We start from the raw sequence: 27,989 nt of genomic DNA on the forward strand, positions 1-27,989 counted from the left end.
TAAGTCTCTTTCAGAGTACTTAAGAAACCTATGCTTTGAATAAATTAATCGCAAATAATCACAAAATTTACCATTTTACCCTCTTCATAGCCTGTACTCCACTCTCTCCCTTTCTCCCTCACTACTCACTTTGTTTTCTTTCTATAAATAGCAAACATCACCGTCTCCAAGTCCAACCCCTCCTAAAAAAAACCCTCACTCAAAATTCTCACTAAAAAAAAAATAAAAAATTGAAAAATGGGTGTCTTGCTCTGTTTCATCTTCTTCCTCTTTCTTTCAGCTGCTTCTGCTGCTACTCCAACTTGTAACCAATGTGTCTTTGCAAAAGCTGCATTCTTTGCTAGTTCTAAAGGTCTTTCTGGTAATTTTCTTCTCCATTTTCTTAAAAACTTTAACTTTTTGTTCTTCAAAAATTGAATTTTTTTTAAGACCCAGATGAATTTTAATTTAATTTTGGCTAAATTAGCAACAACCCAGATGATAATTTGGCAAAATATGAAGTGGGTAACCTTTAATTTGTTGAAGTAATGTAGGTGGAGCATGTGGGTATGGTCCATTGGCTCTGAACTTAAATGGTGGGCATGTTGCTGCTGCTCTTCCTATAATTTACAAGAAAGGTGAAGGTTGTGGTGCTTGCTTTCAGGTATACCCTTTTATCTTTGTTTTTGGTGTAAAATTTTGGTGCTTTTGTGTTATAGTGAAATTAATTGTGTGAAAATGTGGTTAAAGTTACAATTGCTAAGTTCTTCTAGAATTATTGCTTTCTTGTTCAGTTGTTCTGGTTTTGTAGTCGCGTTGATAGAGTAATTTGAACTAGTAATGTGACAGCTAAATTCGGACTAGATAAAGTGAAGTGGTTTGTTGTTATGTTGAGCAGATAAGATGCAAGAAAGTCGGTGTTTGCAGTACAACAGGCACATCAATTATTGTGACTGATATTCACACTGATAAGAGCAACACCACTGATTTTGTGCTAAGTAGCAGAGCTTTTAGGGCAATGGCCTTGCCTGGCAAAGACAGACTACTTGAACAAATTGGGATTGCTGATGTCGAATATAAGAGGTGACATTCATTACTTAGCTTATTTGAAGCACTATTGATCTTTATATCAATCACTATGTTTAATTTTTCATGTTTATGAAAGGCTAGGATTTTGTAGATTAATTCATGTGATTCTTGTATAAATTGGTAAAATTTAATTGCTTTTTTGAATTGTGATACTTTAATGTTAGAATTTGCTTATTAAGCTAGTTGCCTAAATGCCTAATTGTAAAAGTCAATAGTGCACTTATCCCAAGTCTTACTACAAGTTGATTAACAAGGTATTTAGGACTTTGATCATCCTTTTTGATATGATATCTACTTTCATAAACCTTAATATAATTGTTTGAGATTTCGTCCGAAATTTCAGGCAATAGGTTGATATTGCTGCTGTAATGATAACCAACATAGCAATCATTCAACTTTTTTTTTTCTTTCTTTTAGTTTGTCTTTTGAGAAAGCTCTTTCAACTCTATTAATTACTAGTTTTTATTAATGTATATAAGAAATGGCTTATAAAGTAATGCTAACATAATGATATTGAATATGCATCAGGGTGCCCTGTAACTACAAAGGTCAAAACTTAACTATCCGAGTGGAAGAGTTCAGCAAACCTCCTAACTATTTGGCAATCAAAATCCTCTACCAAGGCGGTCAAACCACTATCCTAGGAGCCGAAGTTGCTTCTGTAAGCAATCCTATACATTTCTTGATATGTTATGAATAAACCTTGGCAAAAGAATAGCTAACATTTAACTTTAATTTTATATGTTATGTTCTGTAAATAGGTTGGTAAACCAAGCTGGATTCCCATGAGCCGAAATTATGGGGCAGTCTGGGACACAAGCAAGGCTCCAACTGGGAAACTTATGTTCAGGTTTTCCATAAACTCAGGGTTCAAAGCTCAGTATTTCTACACCAATGAAGTCCTACCCGCGAACTGGAAGCCTGGTGTCATGTATATCTCCAAAGTGCAAATTAAGGATATTGCTCTAGACGGTTGCACTCCTTGTAAGCCATGGAAATGATCATGCCGCTTTGATCTCCTCTTAGTATTAGTGTTGTGTGGCTGAACATTTTCGTGTACTACTAGTCTACTATGTACTTGTTATTAGAGCTCAAAATTGTAGCAAAAAAAAAGGCTGAAGATCGAAGAGTTGGTTCATGTCATATTGTCATGGTTATCTGACTTTGTATGCCTGTAATGAAACTTAATTTACTCTTTTGTGTCTCTTAGTACTTGTCAACCAATCTAAGTTGAAAGACTTTATTCATATGAATGAATGAATGATATGAAAGATCTCATATATTGGCCATCTCTTCTATTCTGTTTTCACTCCCCACTCCTTATAACCTACAATGCAAACAGTCATCTTCTGAATGTTCTGATGTATATTTTGTTGCATCAGTTGTAGCCAGGAGCAACTCCGGCACTGCGATATTGAGACTTATGAGTTGCCTTTTCTCTCCTTGTTTGTTCTTGCTTTGCATTTGGAGTTGTTTTGTGAGTCAGTGAGTCACTTTCCCCTGCTTTGCTCTCCTTGTTTGTTCTTGAATTGGTTTGCAACTGGATTTGCCTAGTTTATCTGTTAAGGTATTCACGGCACAATGTGTAATGACCAAAATGCCCCTACTTATACTTTGTGTTTATGTGGCGAATAGCAATGTATATGTACAAGGATAAACTCAAGTTTTTGAAGGTCATCACTTAATTAAATGTCAGCTGTAATTGTGATAATTGTCTGATATCAGGTTGTTGTTTTGATGAGATTTTGGCGTTAGTAATAAAATGTGATTTGGTTCATGTGATTTTGTTTTTATGTTAGTGGGTGTCCATTTTGATGATCAAATCCTCATTAATATAGTGGCTATTTTTGGGAGGATTCAAGGTTAATGATCTTGTTTACAAGATTTTGGTGGGATCAGCATCAGACCTCAGCTCACCAGATACTGACCCACCTCAGATTAATATGAAAGTTTTTATTTTGATTTTTGTTAGTACTTAGTAGTAATTATTGATTGCCAATAAACTTGACCTTGTTTCCTTTCAAATTGTGTGACACATACAATTTTAACTAAATTGGCCTAAATTGAACCTGATCATAACAATGCAACTTGCTATGATTTCATCCACTCCTCATACCTTTCGTCCAAGTATATAATCTTGATAAACTAAATAAAAGGTTAGATTATTATTTCCATGGAAACATACATATTAATTTTGTTTCTTATTTTTTTTACAAATTAAATGATCAACTGTAACAAAAACTAATGAGCTATGTGAACTAGGGTACCTTGTGTTCACAAAAATAGAAACCCTTCCGTTCGAGTTGAAGAGTACATTCAAAGGCCCTATTATCTTGCCATAACAATCTTATACCAAGGTGGTCAAACACAGATTGATGCTATTGATATAGCCACGTTAAATAAATAATCTTCGACAACTCTAATCTAATCTCTATTATCCTTTTGATTTCTTGCATATATAGTCAAATTGATGCACTTATTTAGAAACACAAGAAATGTAATTGTTATAATAACGCGTGTATAGGTGGCACTCGTTTGGAGAACATTGAAGCATACCTATGGCCTATGGGGCTGTATGGGAAACAATCGTGTGCCAGAAGGCCCATTGAGGTTTGGGTTTTTGGTGAAATCAGGAGACGAAGATTTCAACTATTATAGGACTCAAGTTATACTACCATCTGATTGGACACCTGGAGTTATTTATGAAACTGGACTTCAAATTACGTTACTGATGTTGCTCAAGAAAAATGCTACCCTTGTGATGAAAGTACTTGATAATCTAAAGTTGTCATAAACGTCCGTGGTAGATTTAAGTTTACAAAATCGGTGCAAGTTATAAACAGAAAAATTGACCGTTTAAAGGTGGTTCAATCCACCCAATTAGACTCCCTGAGGGTGTTAAGGACCATAGTAAACATCTCGGCAATTTTTATTTCCGGACAAAAAAAAAAAGTCAAATTCTTCCAAAATTGAAGGCTATTATCCACGCATTTTGAGGAATTTTGGAAGATTCAGAGCTCGGTGTATAAAAGTCTTGTGATCTTAGGGGATACATCTCGGAGTCATATAATGTCGTTTGGAAGCATATATGACCATTATATGTTGTCATAAACGTCTGTGCTAGGTTTGAGTTAACGAGATCGGTGCAAGGTGTAAACAAGTAATTTGACTGTTTAAATGCAAATTGGATGGTTCCACCCACCAAATTGGACTCCCAGAGGATATTAGGGACCATGGTAAACATCTCATCAATTTTTATTTCCGGGCGAAAAAAAGTCAAAGAATTCCAAAATTGAAGGCTATAATCCACGCTTTTGGAGGAATTTTGGAGGATTCGGCGCCCGATGTCGAAAAGTCTCGTGATTTAAGGGGATACATCTCGGGGTCATATAATGTCATTTGGAAGCATATATGACCATTATATGTTGTCATAAATGACCGTAGTATGTTTGAGTTAACGAACTCGGTGCAAGTTGTAAACTGGTAAATTGACTGTTTAAATGCATATTGAATGGTTCCAACCACCGAATTGGACTCTCAGATGGTATTAATAGAGTGCATGGTAAACATCTCGGCAATTTTTTATTTTCGGGCGAAAAAGTCAAAAAATTCCAAAAATTGAAGGCTATTATCCACGCTTTTTGAGGAATTTTGGAGGATTCAGGGCCCGGTGTTGAAAAGTCTTGTAATCCTAAGAGATACATCTCAATGTCATATAATGTCGTTTGGAAGCGTATATGACCAGTATATATGTAGTCATAAACGTCCGTAGTAAGTTTGAGTTAACAAAATTGGTGCAAGTTATAAACAGGTACACTAACTGTTTAAATGCAGATTGGATGGTTCCACCCACCCAATTGGACTCTCAGAGGGTATTAGGGACCATAGTAAACATCTCGGAAATTTATATTTTCGGGCGAAAAAAGTCTAAAAATTCCAAATTTGAAGGTTATTATCCACGCTTTTTGAGGAATTTTGGAGGATTTAGGACCCGCAGTCGAAAAGTCTTTTGATCCTAGGGGATACATCTCGGGGTCATATAATGTCGTTTGGAAACATATATGACCTTTATATGTTGTCATAAACGTCCGTGGTAGATTTGAGTTAACGAAATCGGTGCAAGTTGTAAACAGGTTAATTGACTGTTTAAATGCAAATTGGATGGTTCCACCCACCCAATTGGATTCCCGGAGAGTATTAGGGACCATGGTAAACATCTCGGCAATTTTTATTTCTGGACGAAAAAAAGTCAAAAAATTCCAAAATTGAAGGCTATTATCCACGCTTTTTGAGGAATTTTTAAGGATTCGAGGCATGGTGTCAAAAAGTTTTGTGATCCTAGGGGATACATCTCGGGGTCATATAATATCGTTTGGAAGCATATACGACCATTATATTTTGTCATCAATGTCCGTGGTAGGTTTGAGTTAACGAAATCGGTGCAAGTTGTAAATAGGTAAATTCACTATTTAAATGCAAATTGGATGGTTCCACCCACCCAGTTGGACTCCCAGAGGGTATTAGGGACCATGGTAAACATTTCGGCAATTTTTATTTCCGGGCGAAAAAATGTCAAAAAATTCTAAAATTGAAGGCTATAATCCACGCTTTTTGAGGAATTTTGGAGGATTCGGCGCCCGGTGTCGAAAAGACTTATGATTTTAGGGGATACATCTCGGGGTCATATAATGTCGTTTGGAAGCATATATGAACATTATATGTTGGCATAAACGTCCGTTGAAGGTTTGAGTTAACGAACTCGGTGCAAGTTGTAAACTGGTAAATTGACTGTTTAAGTGCATATTGGATGGTTCCACCCACCCAATTGGAGTACCGGAGGGTATTACTGTATTAGTAGGGACCATGGAAAATTCTCCGCAATTTTTATTTATGGGCGAAAAAAAGTCAAAAAATTCCAAAATTGAAGGCTATTGTACACGCTTTTTGAGGAATTTTGGAGAATTCGGGGCCCGGTGTCGAAAAGTCTTGTAATCCTAGAGGATACATCTTGGAGTCATATAATGTCGTTTGGAACTGTATATGATCATTATATATTTTGTCATAATCGTCCATGTTAGGTTTGAGTTAACAAAATCGGTGCAAGTTATAAACAGGTACACTGACTATTTAAATGCAAATTGGATGGTTTCACCCACCCAATTGGACTCTCGGAGGGTATTAGGGATCATGGTAAACATCTCGGCAATTTATATTTTTGGATGAAGAAAGTTTAAAAATTCAAAAATTGAAGGCTATTATCCACGTTTTTTGAGGATTTTTGGAGGATTCGGGGCCTCATGTCGAAAAGTGTTTTGATTCTAGGGGATACATCTCAGGGTCATATAATGTCGTTTGGAAGCTGTATGACCATTATATGTTGTCATAAACGTCAGTGGTACGTTTGAGTTAACGAAATCGGTGCAAGTTGTAAACAGGTTAATTTACTATTTAAATGCAAATTGGATGATTCTATCCATCCAATTGGACTCCCGGAAGATATAAGGGACCATGGTAAACATCTCGGCAATTTTTATTTCCGGACAAAAAAAGTAAAAAAATTCCAATATTGAAGGCTATTATTCATGCTTTTTGAGGAATTTTGCAGGATTCGGTGCCCGGTTTTCGAAAAGTCTTGTGAACCTAGGGGATACATCTCGGGGTCATATGGAAGCTTATATGAACATTATATATGTTGTTATAAACGTCTGTTGCCTCGTGCATTGGTATGATCATTTGTTATTTCTAATCACATGAATTCGAGAGTTCATTCTCTTAGATTTGTGAGTAAACTCCTCTTATTACTTGTAATCTGCAATGTTTTTGGATGAGTAAATGAATACATGTGATGTTGGTCCAATGGTCCATAATATATGGAAGAAGATTTGGGGTTTATAAATAAATAAACAAGGGTTATGGGCCTTTTAGCCCAATTGGAATTTTTTTTTAAAAAATTAAAATAATTATATAGAGAATAAATTGGGCTTCATAATTCATACTTCGTATGTGTAATTTAATGTATCTTACCTTTTTTTTTTTTTTTTTTTTTTTTTTTTTTTTTTTTGTGCTCATGTATCTTACTTTGTATGTGAAGGTTAAGATGTTTTCTAGCAACATGTACCAAGGAATAACTTAAATCAATAAATGTGTTAATTAGAGATAATCAACATACAAGTATATCAACTCGACTGGGTTAACTATAGTGTAGTTTGGTTTCCATTCCTTAATATGACTTGCTTCGATGGTCGAGTATTCAAATAGTTTTACAAAGTATGATCTCATATGAAATTGCAATTTTGGGTGTATTACGGTTCCATAGGCCTATCAGATTATATAGGGTGATACTTTCAACTCAAAGCGTGGTTTGTAAAATTTACTTACGTTCACCTCTATAATTATATAATTAATCATTAAATAACCAATCAGACCTCTTGGTATACTGATGAATTATGTAAGCTAAGTGGTGTAAAGGGAACGGAATTTACACCTGGATGCACCATCAAACTATTGTACATAGTATGTTACATTTTACATTTTTACATTATATTTAAGAAGTGAACATATAAGGTGAATAAAACATGATCAAGAGTCCAAGACCGATAGACCAATATATTCCAAAATTTTCAACGACATAGAAAATAATGCTTATCCTGATGCATCTATATATATATTAAAACCCAAGGCAAGAATTGTAATCATGCCACGTGTCATCATTTTTGCCACATGTCGTCATGAATTGATAAATGATGTGAGGTCATGTGATTCATGTCATATTAAAACTAATCATCAATTTTCCCTCACAAAAAATTAATGCTCATAAATGCTAATTTTTTAATCCTCATTCTTTCGTTTGCTCATCTATACTTTGAAGAAATTTATAATGGTAGATAAAAATTCATTTAACAGATAAAACAAACTAATATGAAGTATAAAAGTTAGGTTACTGCATATTTCATAATGAATTTTGTTAATGTTCAATAAATTTTATAAAAAAATGTCTTTTTTAATTTTTTTTAATTATAAAACCATAAATAGATTTCCCTTTAATTTATTAAAGTTATTTTTTAAAACAATTTACTATAGTTTTTTATATAAAAAAAATGACCCGGGGTATTGCCCGGGCATCAAACTAGTTAATTAATTATTACCAAACGAAAGAAAAAAGAGTAGGTCTTGATAGGACTAAGGAGGCTAGCTTGCAAACTGTCCTCAATTAGATGATGCTGAAAGTTCTAAAACAGGAGAAAGAGTTGTTAGTTGAGGGTTATCATATAGTAATGTACTTTGGCTTTACATGCTTTTGGTACTAGCATGAAAACTGGAGACTACTACTACAAATAGATTAGACATTTATCCACTCTCTCTCCTATTGTTCGTCTCGTCACCAAACTTGTCTACTTTTTAATTAATTAGGATATTATTTCAGCTAATCCTTAGCTTAATCACAATCACAACCACTCGCGCGGCCGTGCATAATATACTTGTATAATTAACGATTTATTATTGAAAGGAGAATATTATATGCTTTCACCTAATTATTCTTCTTTAACTTTGATTAATCATTAATATTTGGTACCACTCATGAATATAGTAGCCATAACACTCCTGATTTCTGACCGTTTTAGATTTAAAGTTGTTTTTTATTTTATTTAGTTTGTATTTTTAATTATTTTGTATGTCGACAATGCAATGCAACAATGGTTCCATGGATTTGTTACACCTAAAGTCCTAAATGACACATTTACAAGCTACTCTATCTAGGAACACATATACTTTACACGAATTATATTACTCCGCCTCAAACATATAACCTTAAATTCATATGGTTTGATTCTCACAAGCTCCACCAAACTTACTTATTACCTAAGTAAGGGTCTGTTCACATTTACTGAACTGAGCTGAACTAAACTGATTGGAGCTGAACTGAACTGAACTGAACTGAGCTGAAATGAATATTTTATGAGAGAAGGAAATTAGGAGCTGAACTGAACTGAGCTGAGCTGAACTGAGCTGAAATGAATATTTTATGAGAGAAGGAAATTAGGAGTTGAACTGAACTGAACTAATTGAGTTGAACTGAACTGAACTGATATTAAGTAAATGTGAACAGGCCTAACACGTGATTTGCATATTCTATCATCTTCATAGTTCTAGGATTACTTGTATAAAATATAGTATATACACACTATATTTTAAATATACACTTATTTAACTATGTAAAATAGCCAAACATTACTATCAAGTTGGATCACTCCACCTTAATCAAGCTCTCTAACAAGAGTAAAAAAACTAAAAATATGTCAAATGTACAATGTTTCTCTACTTTACGTATCATTTATGCACGCCGGTTTAAAATTACATTTCTAAATCAATGAACAACGACCGTAAATCCGTAAAAAGTATAGATAATACACCGATAAGGCGATAACAATAAGAATAACAAAACATGAGAGTTCGTTCACACGATCAAATTCACCCTCATCCAAATTCCAAAATGACCTTGATCTTAGGAACATCATAAATAGATGAATGAATTAAGCTTCACTTCAAAGTTTCAAGTAACAAAATAATTGTTCGTAGCAAAACCAACAATAAACTTGCTGTCAGTGTTCACACTGCACCCCCACTTGACCGCTTGTCTCACTGTCAAACACTTCACTTACTTTCGCTTAATTTGTCCGACCGCCTTAATTTCTCAGAGGTCGGTGACTCCCATTTTTTCACTCTCTCTCCTTTTTTTTCTTTTCTTTTTTATATTTTACGCGTTATTCACCTTTATCTTCTTCGATCTTTCCTAATTACATTAAATAAAAAAAATTAAAATTACACCCAAAAAAAAAGCAAAAATTTATCTTACCTTTTTTTTTGCCTATAAATAAGAAAAAAAGCACATCACTTTCATTTAAGACAAACACATAACTATATACTTTACCCAGAAAAATACAATTGTTTTTTAAAAAAATGGCGAATTTAAGTTGGTTGATTTTGTTCTTGTTCGTTTCGTATGCAAGTGGGTGCGATCAGTGTGTTTTATCAAAAGCCTCTGTAATCACTAAAGCTTCCACTCTTTCTTGTAAGTTTTTGATTTCTGTTACTATTTTTAGCTCTTTTTTTTAGACCCAGATGATTTTAAATTGAAATTAGCTCAAATTAAGATTAACCCAGATTATAATTTGGCAAATAAACAAATGGGTAATCTTTAATTTTATGATTTGATGTAGCTGGAGCATGTGGGTATGGTTCCTTAGCTCTGAACTTCAATGGAGGACACGTGGCAGCTGGTGTTCCTTTTCTGTACAAAGATGGTGCTGGTTGTGGTGCTTGTTTTCAGGTAATTTTATTACTAATTTTATAAAGTATGATCAAATTAATTCATAATTATTTGATTGATTAATTGATTTTTAATATAATCTTTTTAATGTTATGATGATCAGATAAGATGCAAAAACAGTGGAATGTGTAGTAAAGCAGGAACTAAAGTGATAATGACTGATGTTAATAAGAGTAACAACAGCTCTGACTTTGTGCTAAGCAGCCGAGCATTTAGAGCCATGGCTTTACATGGCAAGGACCAACAAATTCTTAAACTTGGTGTTGTTGATGTTGAATATAAGAGGTAACGCTACAACCCAATTTAACTAATCGTACTTAGTACCACGTATAGATCTAAATAAAATCCTCCGTCCCATTTTTTATGTCTTGGGTGCATTCTTTCTATGTATATTGATTGGTTCATGCAAGTTTGTTTATAACACACTAATACACTTCTTAGTTCACTTCACACGCGACGATTAGAGTATTATGAGTTTATGACTTATGAGCCAAGTCGGGTCGAGTCATTGTTGAAATTAGACCATAGTCTATAAATTTGTGAAATTAGACGTTGTTTGGATACTTTTGGAAAAGATTGCTTAGTTGCACTCGAATGGCAATCATTGCTAATTTGTGACCATTGGCTTAGAGGTCTAATAATTTACCTATAGTAGCACATCTTTATTTTAAATTTTCTAGCGGATATTGAGAGATTTGTCAATTGTTTTGACATGATATTATTGACCTTGGCATTTTGTCCAATGGTGTGACAGCCAACGTATAAAAAATTATGGGCTGTAGCCAACCAAAAATGTCCTAGTCCATTCTTTATGCTTTAAAATTGAAAAATTGAAGTTACAACTAGCACATTGAATGTTAACCGGACTAGCTTGTCTAAAATTTTAATGCACATGTTGTAGATGCGCAATGTCTATTTAATTTAACTCGAACTTTACTCCACGCTTAGATATTGTAGGCCCTTTTATTTGCCCATATTAGGCCCGTTTTCGAGTGTCTTTAGAAAAATAAAGTACATGTTCAAACGATTACTCGGTTGACTTATTATTTGGTTGCATTTATGATCAACGGTTATATATGAACGAACAACAGGAGACGTAGAAGTGATTAATCATGTAAGCGTGTGGACTTAGGAATACATCTACTCGATCTAAACCAATAAGGAATAGTGCATTTAGCTTTTCCCTCGTGAAAAGGTCTTTTGATGGTTTTTTTCTTAAGAAGAATGTATTCCATGTTAATTGTAGTTTCCGCGCTTGATTAGTAATCTAACTTGTGTGTATTGTGCATCAGGATACCTTGCGATTATAAAGGTCAAAACTTGGCAATTCGCGTGGAAGAAACTAGCAAAAATCCTGGCTATTTGGCTATTAAAATTCTCTACCAAGGTGGCCAAACCGAGATTGTTGCAATTGATATTGCTCGGGTATGTCACAAACATTAGTAAGCTAGCTAAAATGCTAGATTGATTACATTGTATATGTAAATATTTTCTTCTAATGGTGCTAACACGTTGCTTATAATATATTTACAGGTTGGTTCAACAAATTGGACATTTATGAATCGGAAGTACGGAGCAGTTTGGGAAACAACCAAGTATCCAGGCCCTGGTCCATTACAGTTCAGATTCGTCGTGACATCGGGCTTCGATGGCAAGAACGTTTGGGCTCAAAATGTTCTACCTGCAAACTGGAAGGCAGGAGTTACATATGATTCTAAAGTCCAAATTGATGACATTGCGTTACAAGGTTGCACCCCTTGTTCTGATAGCCACTGGAATTAATCTATCTAGTTAATTATTCCATCCTCTGTATAGGACTAAAAATTTCTTTTTTTTTTTTTTTTTTTTTTTTTTGGCGTAATAGCAAAGTAGAATGATTATTTTTCAACATAAGTTTGTTATCAGCTAATAAAATTACTCGGAATTCTTTGTTTCTATTTCTCCTTTGTTACTTTTGAATCTCTCATTTTCGGTGCATCTAACCAATTATTTATGTGGATAAACAACATTGAATATGAATGATCAATTGTTTGGATCATGTAGATGTAAACAAGAGATATTGTCTGGTTATTGTTTATGAGTATTGCTAAGAAAACACCCCACATTGGTATTATTAGCTTGGTTTTTATCATGTTGGCTAATAAACCAATAGGTATTGTGGAGTATGGTCGCATACTCGTATATATGGACACTTCTTAAATATGTCAATATTCAAATTATAATACTTCATACTCGAACATTAATATGGACACTTTTAAAAAGTGACATTAGTGACAATAGTAAGATTATGATGATACTTTATAGTCGATTATTGATTATATGTACGTATGCCTTAGGCACGAAAACATATAACTCACCCATCTAGATTACTCGTACTTTGCTAACTGCTAAACATCAAGCCAAGCGATTTTGTTGCGTAACTTTAGCTTGCTTCATAATAACTAAACTATCAATGCTTGATCCTGAAGTTTTAAAAGTACTAGAGCAACATTTTAATGTCTTGAATACGAAGTATGTACTAAAGTCACTTCTAAGTTCTAAAAATGCAAATTCAGCAATTCATGAAATATCTATGATTCATCATCATGATTAGTATTAAGGCTATTAGCCGGGCCTTATACGGATAGATTGTCTTCTGTTTTACTTATCAATCATCAATATGGCAGTACCTTAAAAATCAACTTTTAAGCATGTTTTGTCTTTCGTTTCATTTTGACCTTTTAAGTATGTTATTACAGCATTATTTATAGTTTAAGCAACTCGATTTATTGATTCAAGATCCGCTACTGATTGAATTACATCATATCTCATTCGACAGCAAACAATTTTTCGCCTAGCTAATCGTTACTAATTACAACTAATAGCTAACAACCACCTCTACAACTACTCATATATTTTACTAAACAAGGCGCATATCATAAGGTGTTTCTGTTTAATAATAGAAAAGTAAAGAAAGTAACACCAACTTTAAACAATAGAAAATCTTTAACATGAACATTACAAATTCATCACTATGAGTGAACATTAATTTAAATCAATAGAACATTCATCACTATTAGCAAACATTAATTTACACCCATCTCATAATAAAATAAAACATGATGATACAAGTAATTAAGTAGGATTACACATGCCCTTATATAACAAGTTAATACTCCAATAACAAAATCACTAAATCATAAAAATATCATAATCATTCAATATAAAACCAATGAAATATTGGGTAATTGTCAATAGTCAAGACAGCACATAAGATAATGGCCACAAACAAAAACCAGTAACTAAGTGCCCTGTTTTACACATTCACTCACTTTCATCCTCCTCATTTTTTTTTTCCTTTTTTCGCCGCCATTTTTCCGCGTTTGCACAATTTCCCCTGTCTTTTTCCTTCACCCCCACAACAAACTTACCTCATTATTTATATCTCATTTTTTTCCCTCTTTTTGCTTACCTGTACACCAATTTTTTTTTCTTAATTTACAATTATTTTCTAAGTTATAATAGACTTCTATATATATGTGAGAATTAAATCAATAATATCTAACCCAATTCAATATATTCCACAAAATTAATTTTTTTAGGGAAAAGAATCAAATATGGGGAAATTTGCCGTCTTCATAATTATAATGATGTTTGTATCATGCGTAACAGCTTGTGATCGTTGTGTTCATCGATCAAAGGCTGCTTTTTTCTACAATGATTCACCACTTTCATGTAAATAAATATCTCCCCTGTTTTTATTAATTTTTTAATATTGGATTTTGATTGAATTGGATGTAATTAGAAAAATCTGAGGATAAAACAGATGATATTTGATCATAATATTTAAGTGGGTTTTCATCAATTTGTTAATTTGATGCAGCTGGAGCATGTGGGTATGGTTCTTTGGCATTGAACTTAAACAAGGGATTTCTTGCAGCTGGTGTTTCTAAATTGTATAATGATGGTGCTGGCTGTGGTGCATGCTTTCAGGTATATTCGGCCCGGAATTAACTACCACGTTGATAGTGTTCGTGTTGTTTAAAATAGTAGTGTGACAACTAAATTTAGATGGACGTTGGTGCAAGTATGTTTTAGTACCATACTTAATAAGATATACTCGTATTTGTTATGGCAGATAAGATGCAAGGATAGTAATCTGTGTAGTAAGGCAGGGACTAAAGTGATATTGACTGATTTGAATACAAATAACAAAAATGATTTCGTTCTAAGCAATCGAGCTTTCAAAGCCATGGCCAACCCCGGAAAGGCCCTAGATGTTGAGAAGCTTGGAATTACTGACGTGGAATATAAAAGGTTAAATTTTCCAACTAATTTTATGTCATCTTGCTTACATAATATATACTTCGAATATATTTATGAATGTGAAATGATACATTGAAAACAAATACAAGTGTGAAAGAATATGTTTTTTCAATATTGATGATTTTCAAATGCAATAACATGATTGTGGTGAACATTATCTAAGCTAATCTTAAGTATGTAGTAGAAACTAGAAAGTATTAAGGTTAAAATTAATCTTACATCATTTTACGTATGCATAACAGGATCCCGTGTGATTATAAAGGTCAAAATTTGGCTATTCAAGTTGATGAGTCTAGCCATAATCCTGGTTACTTGGCAATTAAAATTCTCTACCAAGGTGGTCAAACAGAAATCTTAGCAATCGACGTTGCTCAGGTAACCATTGCATCTTGTGAAAACTATTTCATCTATTTCTTCAAGCATATCAGGAAGTAGTTAAATGACTTTAGTGAAATTTCATCCATAAACCTATTAATTTGCAAACTAGGGATATCTCCATAAATGAGAGGTTTAGGCAAATATAAAATTTGAAAATAGAACTCGCATGTCAAAAAACATTAGCCCACATTTTAAGAATGTTTGTTCACATTTAATAAACTTTAATTTTTGTGAAATAATAGATTGGTTCACAATTATGATACCTTAATAAACTTTAATTTTGTGTTTGTGTATGAAATAATAGGTTGGTTCACCAAATTGGACTTTCATGAGCCGAAATCATGGAATTGTGTGGGACACAAGCAGGGCACCAAGTGGGCCTTTACAGTTCAGATTTGTTGTGACATCGGGCTACGATGGCAAAAATATTTGGGCCAAGAATGTGTTACCAGCAGATTGGAAGCCCGGTGTTATTTATGACACAAAAGTTCAAATCACTGATATTGCTCAAGAGGATTGCTCTCCTTGTGATGATACACAGTGGAAATAAATTTAAATGTACAAAGCTATAAGTTGTATGTAACTATGTATTTTAGAATAATAAAACTAGAAGTTTGTATTTACAAAAAAATTAAAATAAGTATTTGTATGTAATAATAAAAAAGATATATAGGAATGTCGTCTGAATTTTCCCTTTGAATACAAAACTTAAACTAATTCGCTATATTTACCATTAATTTGAACAAAAGGAAAGTGAAGGGATAGATGATTAGAGGTGGTGTAAAGTGATGAGGGTGGATTCTTGAGCTACGTCGTGGGGGGGGGGGGGGGGGGGGAGGGGTTTGACAATTCACCGCGTAATAAGTTATACCAACATCTACTTTGATCGTTTTACACAATAACTAGGCTATAACTAATACTCTCTTCGTCTCTTTATTAATGTCCACTTTCTTTATATTATGTGAGTAATAAATTATAGAAAGTGGATATTAATAAAGAGACGGAGGGAGTAGCTAGCTCTCAAACATGACGATAAACATCTAGAATTATTGGTATTTTATTTAAAATGGGTTACATGGGGGATTTTTTTTTTTTTTTTCTATTTATTGATAGGAAAAGAAAAGAAATGGATTATTAATTCATTACTAGAGAAAACAAAGTTGTAAACTTGTAAAGGCAAAGAAATGCTAAAGACTTGAAATACAACAACTCATTTGAGGAACAATGGTTTTATTCATGCAAAAAAAAAAAAAAAAAAAAAAAAAAAATAGTGGGCCGTTTTCATAATGTAGAAAATGGGCCTAACGAGCCGGTGGCCCACTAATCTTAAAGGAGTACAATACTCCACAAAGACCATTAAAAATGTGTAAATCCAATTCATTTACAAGAATGAAAACAAATGTTATGAACTTATCAATGTAGGATGTTTTTCTACCAATTTCCAGCCTTAGAGATGAATTTCACATCTTTGTGCGAGATCACAGTTTGGATAATGAGATCGTCAACTAATTTTATGAGTCTGTACGTAATTATTACAAATCCCTAATCCTTTATGAGATTGAGGTAGTCATGATATAATTTTTTGGGTAATGAGATATACAACTCTACATTCAAAATTAGTACTCCGTACATCATATTAATTTAGCTATATGAAACAAAATTACATGACAATCAATACAAACTAATGTTAGACTTTATTTAGTTTATTTTGCTTTAACTCCTTATATATATGCAATCATGTATTCGATTTCATCAAGATAAACGATTGATCTCCACGTTCTAAAGAGTTGAATTGTATAAAGAGGAACAAGTGGGAATAGTAATTCCAAAGAACAACTAACGCGTAGAAAATGAAATGAAAATGAAAATGAAAAGTGAGAAGGGAAGGTTATCGTATATGCAAAAATCAAGATTAAAGGGTCATTTTCAATTCAAGGGAAGATTCTTTTGGTGTGGGGGACTGGCCCCTCTTAACGACATTGAGGTTGACGACGAAGAGGGGAACAACATGTTCACTACTCTATTAAGCAACCAACACACTTCCATCAATTTCCCTGTTTCTTTGTTTCTTTTACCATTATTTTTTGCCTCCAAACTGTCGTATATCTTTGCTTATTTTTGTATCAAATGTCATATGTGACTAATATGGTCTCAACATGCCCTTTTTCTTGCAGGTTTTCGACTTTGAGTAAATTTGAATATATCCCGTTATTTACTTAGCTGATAATGATGTCGAGTTATTTAGCTCTTTGTTTACTATGATAAAATATGTTACATATTCACATAAATAAATTTGATATATCAAGAATCAATACATGTATGTAACAAATATTTCAATAAAACAATCGAATTGTATGTAATGACACTATGTCGTATATGCTTGTACCGATGGGCATTGGTGTAAGCAAGAACTAGCTGTGTTATACGTGTATATGTGGTACCAAATCTTAAAATTGACTTTTCTTACCAATTATTATAACAAAAATCAGTGTATAGTAGGGCATTACAGTGAAATTGAAAGGAGCTAGCTAGATAAGTCATTGGGAAATAGAAGCAAAACGAGTAGCACCAGCTAGTAATGCAGTGTAGGACTAATATAATAGCCCATACTTATAACATCCCCACCTTCAAAGTAAAACACCTGTTAAACATGCGAAAATGAAGCTATGTGGGCAAGATTTTGCCTTTGCTTGGAAACAAATCTACTTTGGCTTTGTTAGTATTCGAGGAAAATTTCTAAGATAGTCATCCACTTTGTGAATGAATAAAATCTAGTCTTTATCAATTTATCTAGCCATCCATGTTCAATTGAAAAAAAAAAAAAGGCAACATAGACTAGTGTTATAGCCGACTTGAATTGTATTTGAAGTTCCTACTTTTTAACATTGTACTTAATAATGGACTTTTTTAACGGATGTCCATGGACACATAAGTTTAATAGATCTTATTATTTAATTATTATAGTAACATAATTAAAGTTTGTGTTCGGACAATGGGTACATTAGTCATTAGTACATAGCCTATTGAAAGGTTATAAAGACACAACAACTCGGTAGGCATGGAGCAAGGTTGTACGTTAGAGTTGTGTGTGCAAAGGGTGGCATTTGTGTCACATTAGGTGCTAATTGCATGAAATACCACTCTAACGTAAATGATTTTGTGCTTCTTAAAAATAAGCGAAGCTAAGCTAAGCGTGTCCAAATCTAACAGGAAGAAATGCGCCTCGATGCCATAAAATTGAGGAGTACTTAGAGAGAGTATAGGAAGCGAAATGAAAGGGAGGGAAAGAGAAGGGGTGATGAGAGTGATGGTAATAAAATCAGAGTAACCGGAAAAAGGAAGATGAATAGACATATAAAAGGATTAATGCACGCAGGCCACAACCAACCAACCCGTAATCATTGCGCCGTTCTATGCAAACTTCCCCTATTCCTTCAGCTGCCGTAGCCTAAGCCTATTCCCTACTTCCTTACATTTTCTTTGGTTTTTACTGTAATTGTCAATGAGGTTTTACCGGTGTGTGAAATTATTCGTTGTTTTTTTTACCCCCTTAGACATTTTTGATAGGTTGTTTGAATATAAAAAAAATAAAAAGAAAAAAATAAAAAACTGAAAATTGATTATGTTACTCCGATTACATTTATAGATAACGAATAAAAAGTTATAATTTATAGATGAAAATTAAAATAATTCAAATAAAACATCAAAGTATGTTTATTTGTGAGTTTAACACTTTAAGGCATGTTCTCTTCAGATTAAATAAGGGTCTGTTCTCATTGACTGAACTCGGCTGAACTAATCTAAACTGAGCTGAACTGAACTGAACTGAACTGAACTGAACTGAAATGAATATTTTATAAGAGAAGGAAATCAGGAGCTGAATTGAACTGAAATGAATATTTTATAAGAGAAGGAAATCAGGAGCTGAATTGAACTGAACTGAGCTGAACTGAACTTCAACGTAAGAGAACAGGGCCTAAGTTCAGTTCAGTTCAATTTTTAATTTCCTTCTCTCATAAAATATTCAGTTCAGTTCAGTTCCAATAAGTTCAGTTCAGATCAGTTTAGTCAATCAGAACAGGCCCTAAGTCTTTAGCTCAACTAATAAAAAATTACTCCGTAATCAAGAACGAAGAAAGAAGAAGGGAGGATGGTAAATTTACGCAAAATAAATTTATTTTTCTTAAATAATCAAAGGATTCTATTAAAGAGCACCCTTAAAGTGTTAGATAACTAATTAATATTTCACCTAAAAAATATATTAAATATTAAAATTATGCGTAAAATATTGTAATTAGTGTTTATTATGCTTGTTTAAAAAATATGTTTTTTACAGAGTAATTTTATAGTGTTAGCACTTGTTCTAAATTATTGAACTGAGCTGAACTAAATTGAACTGACTGAAGCTAAACTGAATTGAACTCAACTGAACTATATGAAGTTGAAATGAATTGTTTATGAGAGAAGGAAATTAATAGTTGAACTGAATTGAATTAAACTGACTGAACTGAACTGAACTGAATTGAAGAGAACAAGCTCTTAAGGCATGAGCAATAGAACACACCTCTAAGAAGTTTGTTTACTTGCCACATCATCATCATACAAACCCCACACTTGACAAACCTTTCATCAACATCCCCATCAACAATAAAAACCTCTTCAAAGGTGTATGGGACCTACTTACAACTCATTAAATTTATCTAAACAATAAAATAAACTCTAACAAGATTTATTTTATTTTTTTTAAAAAAAAAAGGAGAAAGTGGGCCATTTGGAGCAAATGAACTGGTTTGTATATACAAACCTGTTCCTTATTTTGCTTTTCCCACAATAAGAGGTTTGTCAACAAATCTCAAAATTGTTCCAACAAACCCAATAACAAACCTCTTATTGTGGATGCCCTTAGTTTTCTTATCTATCGTCCTCTTGCATAGGCCCGATCCAACCCGATTCTTAAACACCCCTAGTTAAAATTGCAATGGAGACACAGAGTATAGGTAAAAGTAAAAAAAAAAGTTGAGATTTTATACAAAAAAGTAGAGCGAGGGAAAGGAAGGATGCGCTTGTAGTGTAGTGTGTGATGCGGAATAGCGGTCAGTTGAAATAGACGGACATTCTCCTATTGTCCACCTAAAACATGACACGTAGCCAGATTTGATTTGGGAAAGTGTATACATGAAGTATGAACAATGCTCTTATCAAATCAATTGTCATTTACATCCCTACATTAATTGCCCGTGTTTCACTGCCATCCCCTTACACTTCTCTCTAATCACTTTCACTTTCACTTTCTTTCATATATATGCACCTTCCATTCATTCTCTCTATTTCATCTCACCTCTTTTTTCAATACCATACCAATTTCTACCATATCATATTAATGCTCGTACCTCCGTTACAGGTTATGTGCAACGATTTGACATAAAGCAGAGAGGGAAAATGTCTAATCGTTGCATGCACATAATATGTAACGAGGGTAGTATTATGATGTTCTACAATGAACTACAACTATTTAAGGATCTCCCATAAATATCAAAAAAAAAGGAAATTTTGTCAGAAAAAACCATTTATAACAACCTTTTTGTTGGAAAAAACCTTATAAATTTTTTTTGGCAAATAGAAACCAGATTGTAAACTTTTTTTGTTGAGGACAATCAAAAACCCCTAATTGACATTATTAACCTCTAATTTCTCTTATTTATTCTAATTACACTTTTAACTCTCATTTAACTATTTAATAATTAAATTAATATACATATATTTTTTTTAAAAAAAACAAACAAACAAAAACCACCACCAGGCCACCACCACCCAGCCTGCTAGAGTGCTAGCCACCCCTTCCCCTTCCCCCTTCCTATTCAAGCCGCCACCTATAACCTCCACTCTCATTGGTGACCAACCTCCAATCAACCACCGCGTTCACGACCTTGGTTGTTGCCCGCCGAGCTCCCCTGCTGCGACCAGCCAAAAATTTCTTCCATTCTTTTCTAATCGTGCCATTTGCTACTGCCGACAAACAATTCCATGGCAAAATCAACATCTCACAACAAATTCAGGCAATTCAACAACAAAAAATGAGAGAAAATCACAGAGAAAGAGATGAAACCTCGAGGATTGATGACGAAGACGAGATCAGAGCAGCGAGAGAGAAGATTAGTGGAGGAGAGAGAAAATTGAGGCGGCATGGATGGAGGATAGCCACTCTATTGGGTGGAATTTTTGGGTTAGGGTTTAGGAGGGAGGTCGTGGCGATTGTAAAGGGGAAAGAGAGGAGGTTGGTTCGCTGGTGGAGGTTGGTCGGCGGGGGTGGGGGGTTCCAGGCGGCAGCTGGGGATGGGGGAGGGGGCTGCTACCTGCTGCCACGGGAGAGGGAGAAGGAATTGGTGGCTGTTGGCGGTGAAGGTGGTTTTTGTTTTTTTTTTAATTAACTTAATTATTAAATAGTTAAGTGAGAGTTAAGAGTAATTAGAAGGAATTAATGGGAAATTAGAGGTTAATTGACTGATTAGAGATCTTAGGTTGTCTTCAACAAAAAAAATTTACAATCTGGTTTCTAATTGCAAAAAAAAATTTATAAGGTTTTTTCCAACAAAAGAGTTGTTATAAATGGTTTTTTCTGACAAAATTTCCAAAAAAAAAAAAAAGTTACAAAAATCGATTAGCATTAAATTTCATTATCTACACTTACCAATTGTATCCTGATGACTATATCATTATTATGTTAAGCCTAATTATATATTTGTTAATCTTTTACAATATATAGTGTTTTCTTTTTATTGGTATATTATGATAGAGAATGTGTGATCCATTGTCATAACTTTATCCTCATAACCATATAATTTTTTGCTAATTACGACTCTAATACCTAGGTAGTTAGTGTGTTACGCTTTTCGAATACCATGAGAGAGAAAGCTAGAGAGAGAGTCCCCAACCCCTTCTAAACAACAACCTCCAACACCTTCTTCCTCCACCAATCCCCCTCTGTCTCCTCTGCTGCAACCAACAAACCACCTCCCTCCTCCTACCCCTCAACCTTCATCAACTCTATCTTTTTTAGATGTTGTAAAATCCAAATCTCAACCTCCACTCTCCCCATCCCTTGCAGCCACTACCCCCCCTGATTCCTTTGATGCTTCAAAAGAAGTGTTCATCCCTATTGAAACCAGTGAATATGAGGCCCTTTGTGACGATTGGTCAACCTCAATCATTTCCAAACCTTGTGGGAAATCATTCTCAACTGAATTCTTTACTGAAAGTATCACCAAACTGTGGAAACCAAAAGCAAAAGCATCCTCCTTCCCCATTGGAAAGGGATTCTTCATTACCAAATTTAACCTCATTGAGGACTTTGATCGAATTCTCAAATCTGGACCGTGGTTCCTAAACGGTACATTTATCTCGGTCGAAAAATGGAAGCCAGGATTCAAACCGTCTCTTGCGCCCCTGAATAAGACAGCAATTTGGGTCGAATTAAACGAGCTTCCAGCGGAATTGAACAATCACGCTATGCTAACAAAAATTGGAAACTCCATTGGTACCTTCGTAAAGAGAGATACTTCTAGAGGCATCAACTGTCTGCGGATGGCCAGAATCCTTGTTCTTATAAATGATGATCAGCCCAGGAAAAGCCACATTTGGCTAGGAAACTTAAAACAGGGGATTTCCTACAAGGAAATTCAGCAAAAGCAAACAGGAAATTCCAAGCTTAATAGTTCAATTCCATCCAATCAAGGGGAGTTGGCTACGGCGGCCACCTCAAGCAAAGTTGTTCAACCCAAAAGCGGCCGGAAAATCGTAGGCAAAGATGTTGCTCAGACGTCGTCAAATGAGCAATGGCAGATTGTTACTAAAAAAAAGTAATTTTTTGGCTCCATTATCCACTGGATATCCATGTGAGCAAATGTGGGACCCCCGGAAAAATAATCCCATTTCTTCGGTTGTAAATAAGACAACATCAACAAAAACGACAAATTCCTTCCAATTGTTGCAATTAGAAAATGAAGAGAGTGGGGCCTCTAAAGAGTTCATTCCCTCTGACTCCACCCTTACCCTTCTGAACAAAAAATCTTTCCAAAATCCATCTTTAACCCTTCCCGAAGCTCTTTCCAGCTTCTTCGCTGAGCAACGCCGCCTAAAATCGCCCTGTCCTCTCCAATGTCTTCTCAACCAGACCTCCCTCACCTTCCCCATAACCGGCACTATTCAAATTTCAAAACCCATACTCCTTTTTACCCAGTTAACTCTATCTTCTTCTCAAAAAAACCCTCTCATCTTGAAACTTTCAAACCATCACCCAGAAAATGGAAAAAACCAAAAAGAACGAGAGAACAGCCGCTCTGATCAAGCAAATTCAGCGCCACAACCCAAAGCACAGCCTCGTCACCGTGAAACAATCGCCGGAGAGAAACCTCATCACTTGGACCAAACCCAAATTCTCTGTAGCAGAATCGCTAATCAACCTGCAATCCTTCATTGTGCAGGATATTCTAGGAAATTGGCATACTCTGACGCCGGGGGTGGTGAGACAAATCTTGCTAGACCCAGCGGGAATTGCTCCGATGTTCACCAATCTGAAAATCGGGGACCCATCCGACCCGCGAGTCCTAGTACCGGCGCACGTGCCATCCATAGCAGATGTCACCCTGATGTGCGAGCCGTTGGGGATCCTGCTCAAGTGGTGGATCAACGAATTGCAGAAAGTGTTCTCCGGGATGGTCATGCCTTGGGAACTTCAATTGCTAGCCGATCCGGAGCTCGTGCTTCCCAAAGAAAGATTGGCGCTGTCGATTACCGAAGATTGGCTAGTGGTTCAGTCCGTAAACGGAACAAACAATGTGAAGTGGCTTCATCTTGTTCGGGAGGCGACCCAGATCCAACTCCATTGTGGGTGGGGGAAGAAGAAAAACTCCAACATCGAAATGTCGGGTATCAAGGTGAAGAAAAACACCCTCGAGAACAGTCATTACTCCGATCAGTATGTGACTCTAGACAACGACGCCGCCTTCGAGACGAAGGTGGAGATGACGAAATACCCTGCCATGAAACCCGGGATGTCAATGCTCCTTTGGAATGCTAGGGGGATCGCTCGTCGGGGGTTCAAAAAGAATTTCCGGCAACTGCTTAGGGACCACGATCCGGAGATAGTGATCCTTACCGAAACAAAGGTGAAAAAATCAGGGGTGGAGGAGATAATTCGCAATCTGCCATTCAATTCCTTCAAAGTAGTCGATCCTGTTGGGCTGTCAGGAGGAATTCTGATCCTCTAGAATAGCGGGGTGAATAACATCACCACTGTTTCAAAAGATAGGCGTTTCATTCACGCCGTAGTTCAGGTACAAAACAAACACCCATTTTTTATTTCGGTTATTTATGCAAGTACATGTTTTAAAGCTAGACTAGAATTATGGGATGATCTTTTAAATTTAGCGCCTCATATTTCCCTCCCTTGGTTAGTTTGTGGCGACTTTAATGAGATTGCTTTTGCTCACGAGAAATGGGGTGGAAATCCACATCCCATAGCTCAAATGCAAGCATATAAGGAAACTATGGACAAATGTAATTTAATTGATCTCGGGTATACGGGTCATAAATTTACTTGGTTCAACAAAAGGAGAAACTCTCCTATTTTCGAAAGACTTGATAGATTTTGGGCAACCCCTTCTTGGATCCAATCATTTCAAGAATCGATTGTTCAAAATTTGCCAAGAATGTCCTCGGATCACAACCCTCTTATTTTACTCTTTGAAAAACGGATTGATACTCCGGGTCAGAAACCGTTTCGTTTTGAGCCCATGTGGTTGTCTGAACCGGAGTTTCAACCCTTTGTTACAAATGAGTGGGTTGTGATCCATTCCTCCTTGCCTTATAAACTTAATGAATTGGCCATCTCTCTTTCTAATTGGGCTGCCATTCATGTTGGCTCGATCCAAAAGAAAATTAGGAGAATAAAAGCAAGAATTGAGGGGGCTCAATTGGCCTTCCAAAATAACCCCCTCAATGCTTTCTTTTTTGATCTGGAAAATTCATTAAATGATGATTTAAATCGTCTTTTAGAGCAGGAGGAAATGTTTTGGGCTGCTAGGGCCCGAACGGATTGGTTAATAAACGGAGATAGAAATACTAAATTTTTCCATCTCTCTTCAACTATCCGTAAAAAACGTAATAAAATTTCGGCTCTTAAAAATGAGGTGGGGGAATGGATTGTCGAGCCCCTCCAAATTCATGATCATATAATCCATCATTTCCAATCCCTTTTCACTTCTGAAAATATTCAGCTTCCTTCTCCTCCTATCTCCACTGAAGCTATCTCTTGCTCGGCCCTTCCTTCTCTCACCGAACTCAAGGAAGCTGTCTTCTCCATTAGGCCTTTGAAAGCCCCTGGAGAAGATGGTTTCCACGCCATCTTCTTCCAAAAAATGTGGGATACAGTTCATCCTGAATGTTTCGAATTAATATCTTCAATTTTCGCCTCAAAAGCTGTTCCCCATCACTTAAATAAAACGGTTATTTGTCTAATTCCAAAAATCCAAAATCCCACAAAAATCTCAAGCTTTCGACCTATCAGCCTTGTCAATTGTTGCTACAAGTTTGTGTCAAAAATTTTGGTCAATCGAATTAGGCCCCACCTTCATTCAATTATCTCCCCGAATCAGAATAGTTTTCTACCCGGACGTGGTACGGAAATAAATTTTATTATTGCTTCGGAAATTATCCACTCCATGGGGAAAAAGAAAAAGGGGAGAAAAGGGTTTTTCGCTCTAAAAATTGATCTTGAGAAAGCTTACGATAGATTGGAATGGCCCTTCATTAGACATTGCCTTCTCTATTTCAATTTTTCTATCGAAACGATTGATCTTATCATGAGTTGTGTCACTACGGTTTCCTCCTCAATCCTTATTAATCAATCCTTTAACCCCTCTAGAGGATTGAGACAAGGTGACCCCCTCTCTCCTTACCTCTTTATCATTTGTATGGAATACCTTTCGAGGCTAATCCATAAAGACTGTACAATCAATCATTGGAGTCCATTCCGATTTAGAGCTGGGAAAACAAGCATTTCTCACTTACTATTTGCGGATGATGTCCTTTTATTTGGTCAAACCAACAAAAAAACCCTTCATGCCATGTCAAAAACTCTTTCTCATTTCTTTAGAATTTCCGGTCAAAAAATAAATGATCAAAAAAGTTCCATTCTCTTTTCTCCTAACACCCCCCAATCAATGATTGATGAGTTCGAGCAACAACTTAATATCACAGCAACTTCGGATTTAGGGACGTACCTTGGATTTCCACTATCTTCCAAGAAGCCTTCCAAAAGAAACCTGCAGTTGGTGATTGATAAGTTAGGCTCTAAGCTTGCTTCGTGGAAGAGTAATACTCTAACCAAAGCTGGAAGACAACTACTTATTCAATCTTCCCTTCAGTCCATCCTGAGGTATTCCATGCAATGCATTCTGTTTCCCCAGTATATGAACAAGCAACTCGATTCAATCTGCTCAAATTTCCTGTGGGGGAGTAATTCGGACAAAAGAAAAATAAGTTAGGTTTCGTGGGCTAAGGTTTGCACGCCTAAAGAGCAAGGTGGGCTGGGCTTTGTGAAGCATGATGAGCTAAATAAAATCTCTCTAACAAAATTATGTTGGTCAGTCTATAATAACAAAGGCTGGGCAGCTCAATTAATTAGAGAAATCTACATTGATTCCAAACAAAATCCCACTTCATTCAACAAGGGTTCCTTCATTTGGAGAGGAATAGGAAAATCTTGGCCTATTTTCCAATCAAGCATTGTTTGGAATGTTGGGGAGGGGACCAGTATAGACTTGTGGGATGATAGGTGGCTGCTTAATCTTCCTCTAAGGCACTTCCTGGTGGGCCCTATTGACCTCCATGCCATTCATCTTCCCCTTTCTGCAATTAAACAATCCACAAAAAGCCAGTTACAAACACTCCTTTCCTTTGAAATTTCTGATCATTTATTCGACCTTATCCAATCTGTTTCATTCTCTCAAAATCCAGACACTCACTTCTCAACCTGGTCCTTCAAGGGCAAATTTGATTCTAAGAAAGCAAAATTGTTTATTCAAGAAGCTGCCAATCTAATCTCTCCTGATATGAACTGGGACCTTATTTGGAGAGCAAGTACTCATCCTAAGATAAAGTCATTTATGTGGCTATTAGCTTGGGATCGCGTAGCTCATAGAAAAAATTTGCACCTTAGAAAAGCAGCCACCTCCCCCAAATGTTCCTTCTGCCCAGACCAGGATGAAGACTGTAATCACATCTTCATTGAATGTGTAAGAGCAAAAGAATTCTGGGAAAAGATTCCTTGCCCATTCACCATTGGGAATGACTTAGGATGGATTGAATGGCTCTCTAGCAATCTGAGAAATAACACAATCACCAAATGGTCGATTCCTTGGAATGTCATATTCTGTTTTGCAGTTTGGAACATTTGGCTAAGGCGAAATGCTTGGTCAATCTCAAACACAAACACACCCCTCTCATCTTCAATCAATCAGTATATTTGGGCTGCTTCAGAATTCTACTTCTCCTTGAGGTCTAATTCTGAAAGCCAAGAGCCCATCCCAAGCCACTGGTTTCCTCCTCCCTCCAACTTCTTCAAAATTAATTGTGATGCTTCCTTTCTTCCCTCCACCAAGGAGGTTGGGTGTGCTGTTGTGTGTAGAGATAATTCAGGTGAATGGATTGAGGGCCAAACCTGGAGAGGGTACCTGCCTTCAAGTCATGATGCTGAATTAAAAGCTATTGAGCTAGCTCTTATGTTAGTTAAAACCAGGGGATGGAGCAATGTGCTAATCTGCTCAGATGCTAAACAAGCAGTGCTGGAAGTTAACTCCATTGATTGTGTATCTAATGCTCCTTCCATACTAACTCATTGCAGGGACCTCAG

General features: G+C 35.5%; 3 protein-coding genes across 3 annotated transcripts; all 3 read left to right on the plus strand.

The window, feature by feature from the left end:
- The first annotated feature begins 190 nt into the window (after window positions 1-190).
- LOC145620820 (expansin-like A3) lies at window positions 191-2,347 on the plus strand. The gene is made up of 5 exons (XM_081675537.1): window positions 191-361; window positions 534-643; window positions 878-1,062; window positions 1,597-1,729; window positions 1,830-2,347. The coding sequence occupies exons 1-5, from the start codon at window positions 238-240 to the stop codon at window positions 2,067-2,069; spliced, it is 792 nt and encodes a 263-aa protein (XP_081531663.1). The 5' UTR covers window positions 191-237; the 3' UTR covers window positions 2,070-2,347.
- A 7,614-nt stretch (window positions 2,348-9,961) lies between these two features.
- On the plus strand, window positions 9,962-12,337 carry LOC145619545 (expansin-like A2). Its single transcript, XM_081674256.1, has 5 exons — window positions 9,962-10,138; window positions 10,287-10,396; window positions 10,500-10,681; window positions 11,689-11,821; window positions 11,930-12,337. The coding sequence occupies exons 1-5, from the start codon at window positions 10,027-10,029 to the stop codon at window positions 12,176-12,178; spliced, it is 786 nt and encodes a 261-aa protein (XP_081530382.1). The 5' UTR covers window positions 9,962-10,026; the 3' UTR covers window positions 12,179-12,337.
- Window positions 12,338-13,874: 1,537 nt separating this feature from the next.
- Window positions 13,875-15,743, plus strand: LOC145620405 (expansin-like A1). The gene is made up of 5 exons (XM_081675081.1): window positions 13,875-14,110; window positions 14,259-14,368; window positions 14,514-14,692; window positions 14,944-15,076; window positions 15,384-15,743. The coding sequence occupies exons 1-5, from the start codon at window positions 13,993-13,995 to the stop codon at window positions 15,627-15,629; spliced, it is 786 nt and encodes a 261-aa protein (XP_081531207.1). The 5' UTR covers window positions 13,875-13,992; the 3' UTR covers window positions 15,630-15,743.
- The last annotated feature ends 12,246 nt before the right edge of the window (window positions 15,744-27,989 follow it).

The sequence above is a fragment of the Chenopodium album genome, chromosome 27 (genome assembly GCF_948465745.1).
Source record: "Chenopodium album chromosome 27, dcCheAlbu1.1, whole genome shotgun sequence".
NCBI lineage: Eukaryota > Viridiplantae > Streptophyta > Magnoliopsida > Caryophyllales > Amaranthaceae > Chenopodium > Chenopodium album.

Coding starts and splice junctions, on each gene's coding strand:
- LOC145619545 (XM_081674256.1), top strand. CDS start 10,027: ATGGCGAATTTAAGTTGGTTGATTTTGTTCTTGTTCGTTTCGTATGCA. Junction 10,139..10,286: donor TAAAGCTTCCACTCTTTCTT/GTAAGTTTTTGA, acceptor GATTTGATGTAG/CTGGAGCATGTGGGTATGGT. Junction 11,822..11,929: donor TTGCAATTGATATTGCTCGG/GTATGTCACAAA, acceptor ATATATTTACAG/GTTGGTTCAACAAATTGGAC.
- LOC145620820 (XM_081675537.1), top strand. CDS start 238: ATGGGTGTCTTGCTCTGTTTCATCTTCTTCCTCTTTCTTTCAGCTGCT. Junction 1,063..1,596: donor GCTGATGTCGAATATAAGAG/GTGACATTCATT, acceptor AATATGCATCAG/GGTGCCCTGTAACTACAAAG. Junction 1,730..1,829: donor TAGGAGCCGAAGTTGCTTCT/GTAAGCAATCCT, acceptor TTCTGTAAATAG/GTTGGTAAACCAAGCTGGAT.
- LOC145620405 (XM_081675081.1), top strand. CDS start 13,993: ATGGGGAAATTTGCCGTCTTCATAATTATAATGATGTTTGTATCATGC. Junction 14,693..14,943: donor ACTGACGTGGAATATAAAAG/GTTAAATTTTCC, acceptor TATGCATAACAG/GATCCCGTGTGATTATAAAG. Junction 15,077..15,383: donor TAGCAATCGACGTTGCTCAG/GTAACCATTGCA, acceptor ATGAAATAATAG/GTTGGTTCACCAAATTGGAC.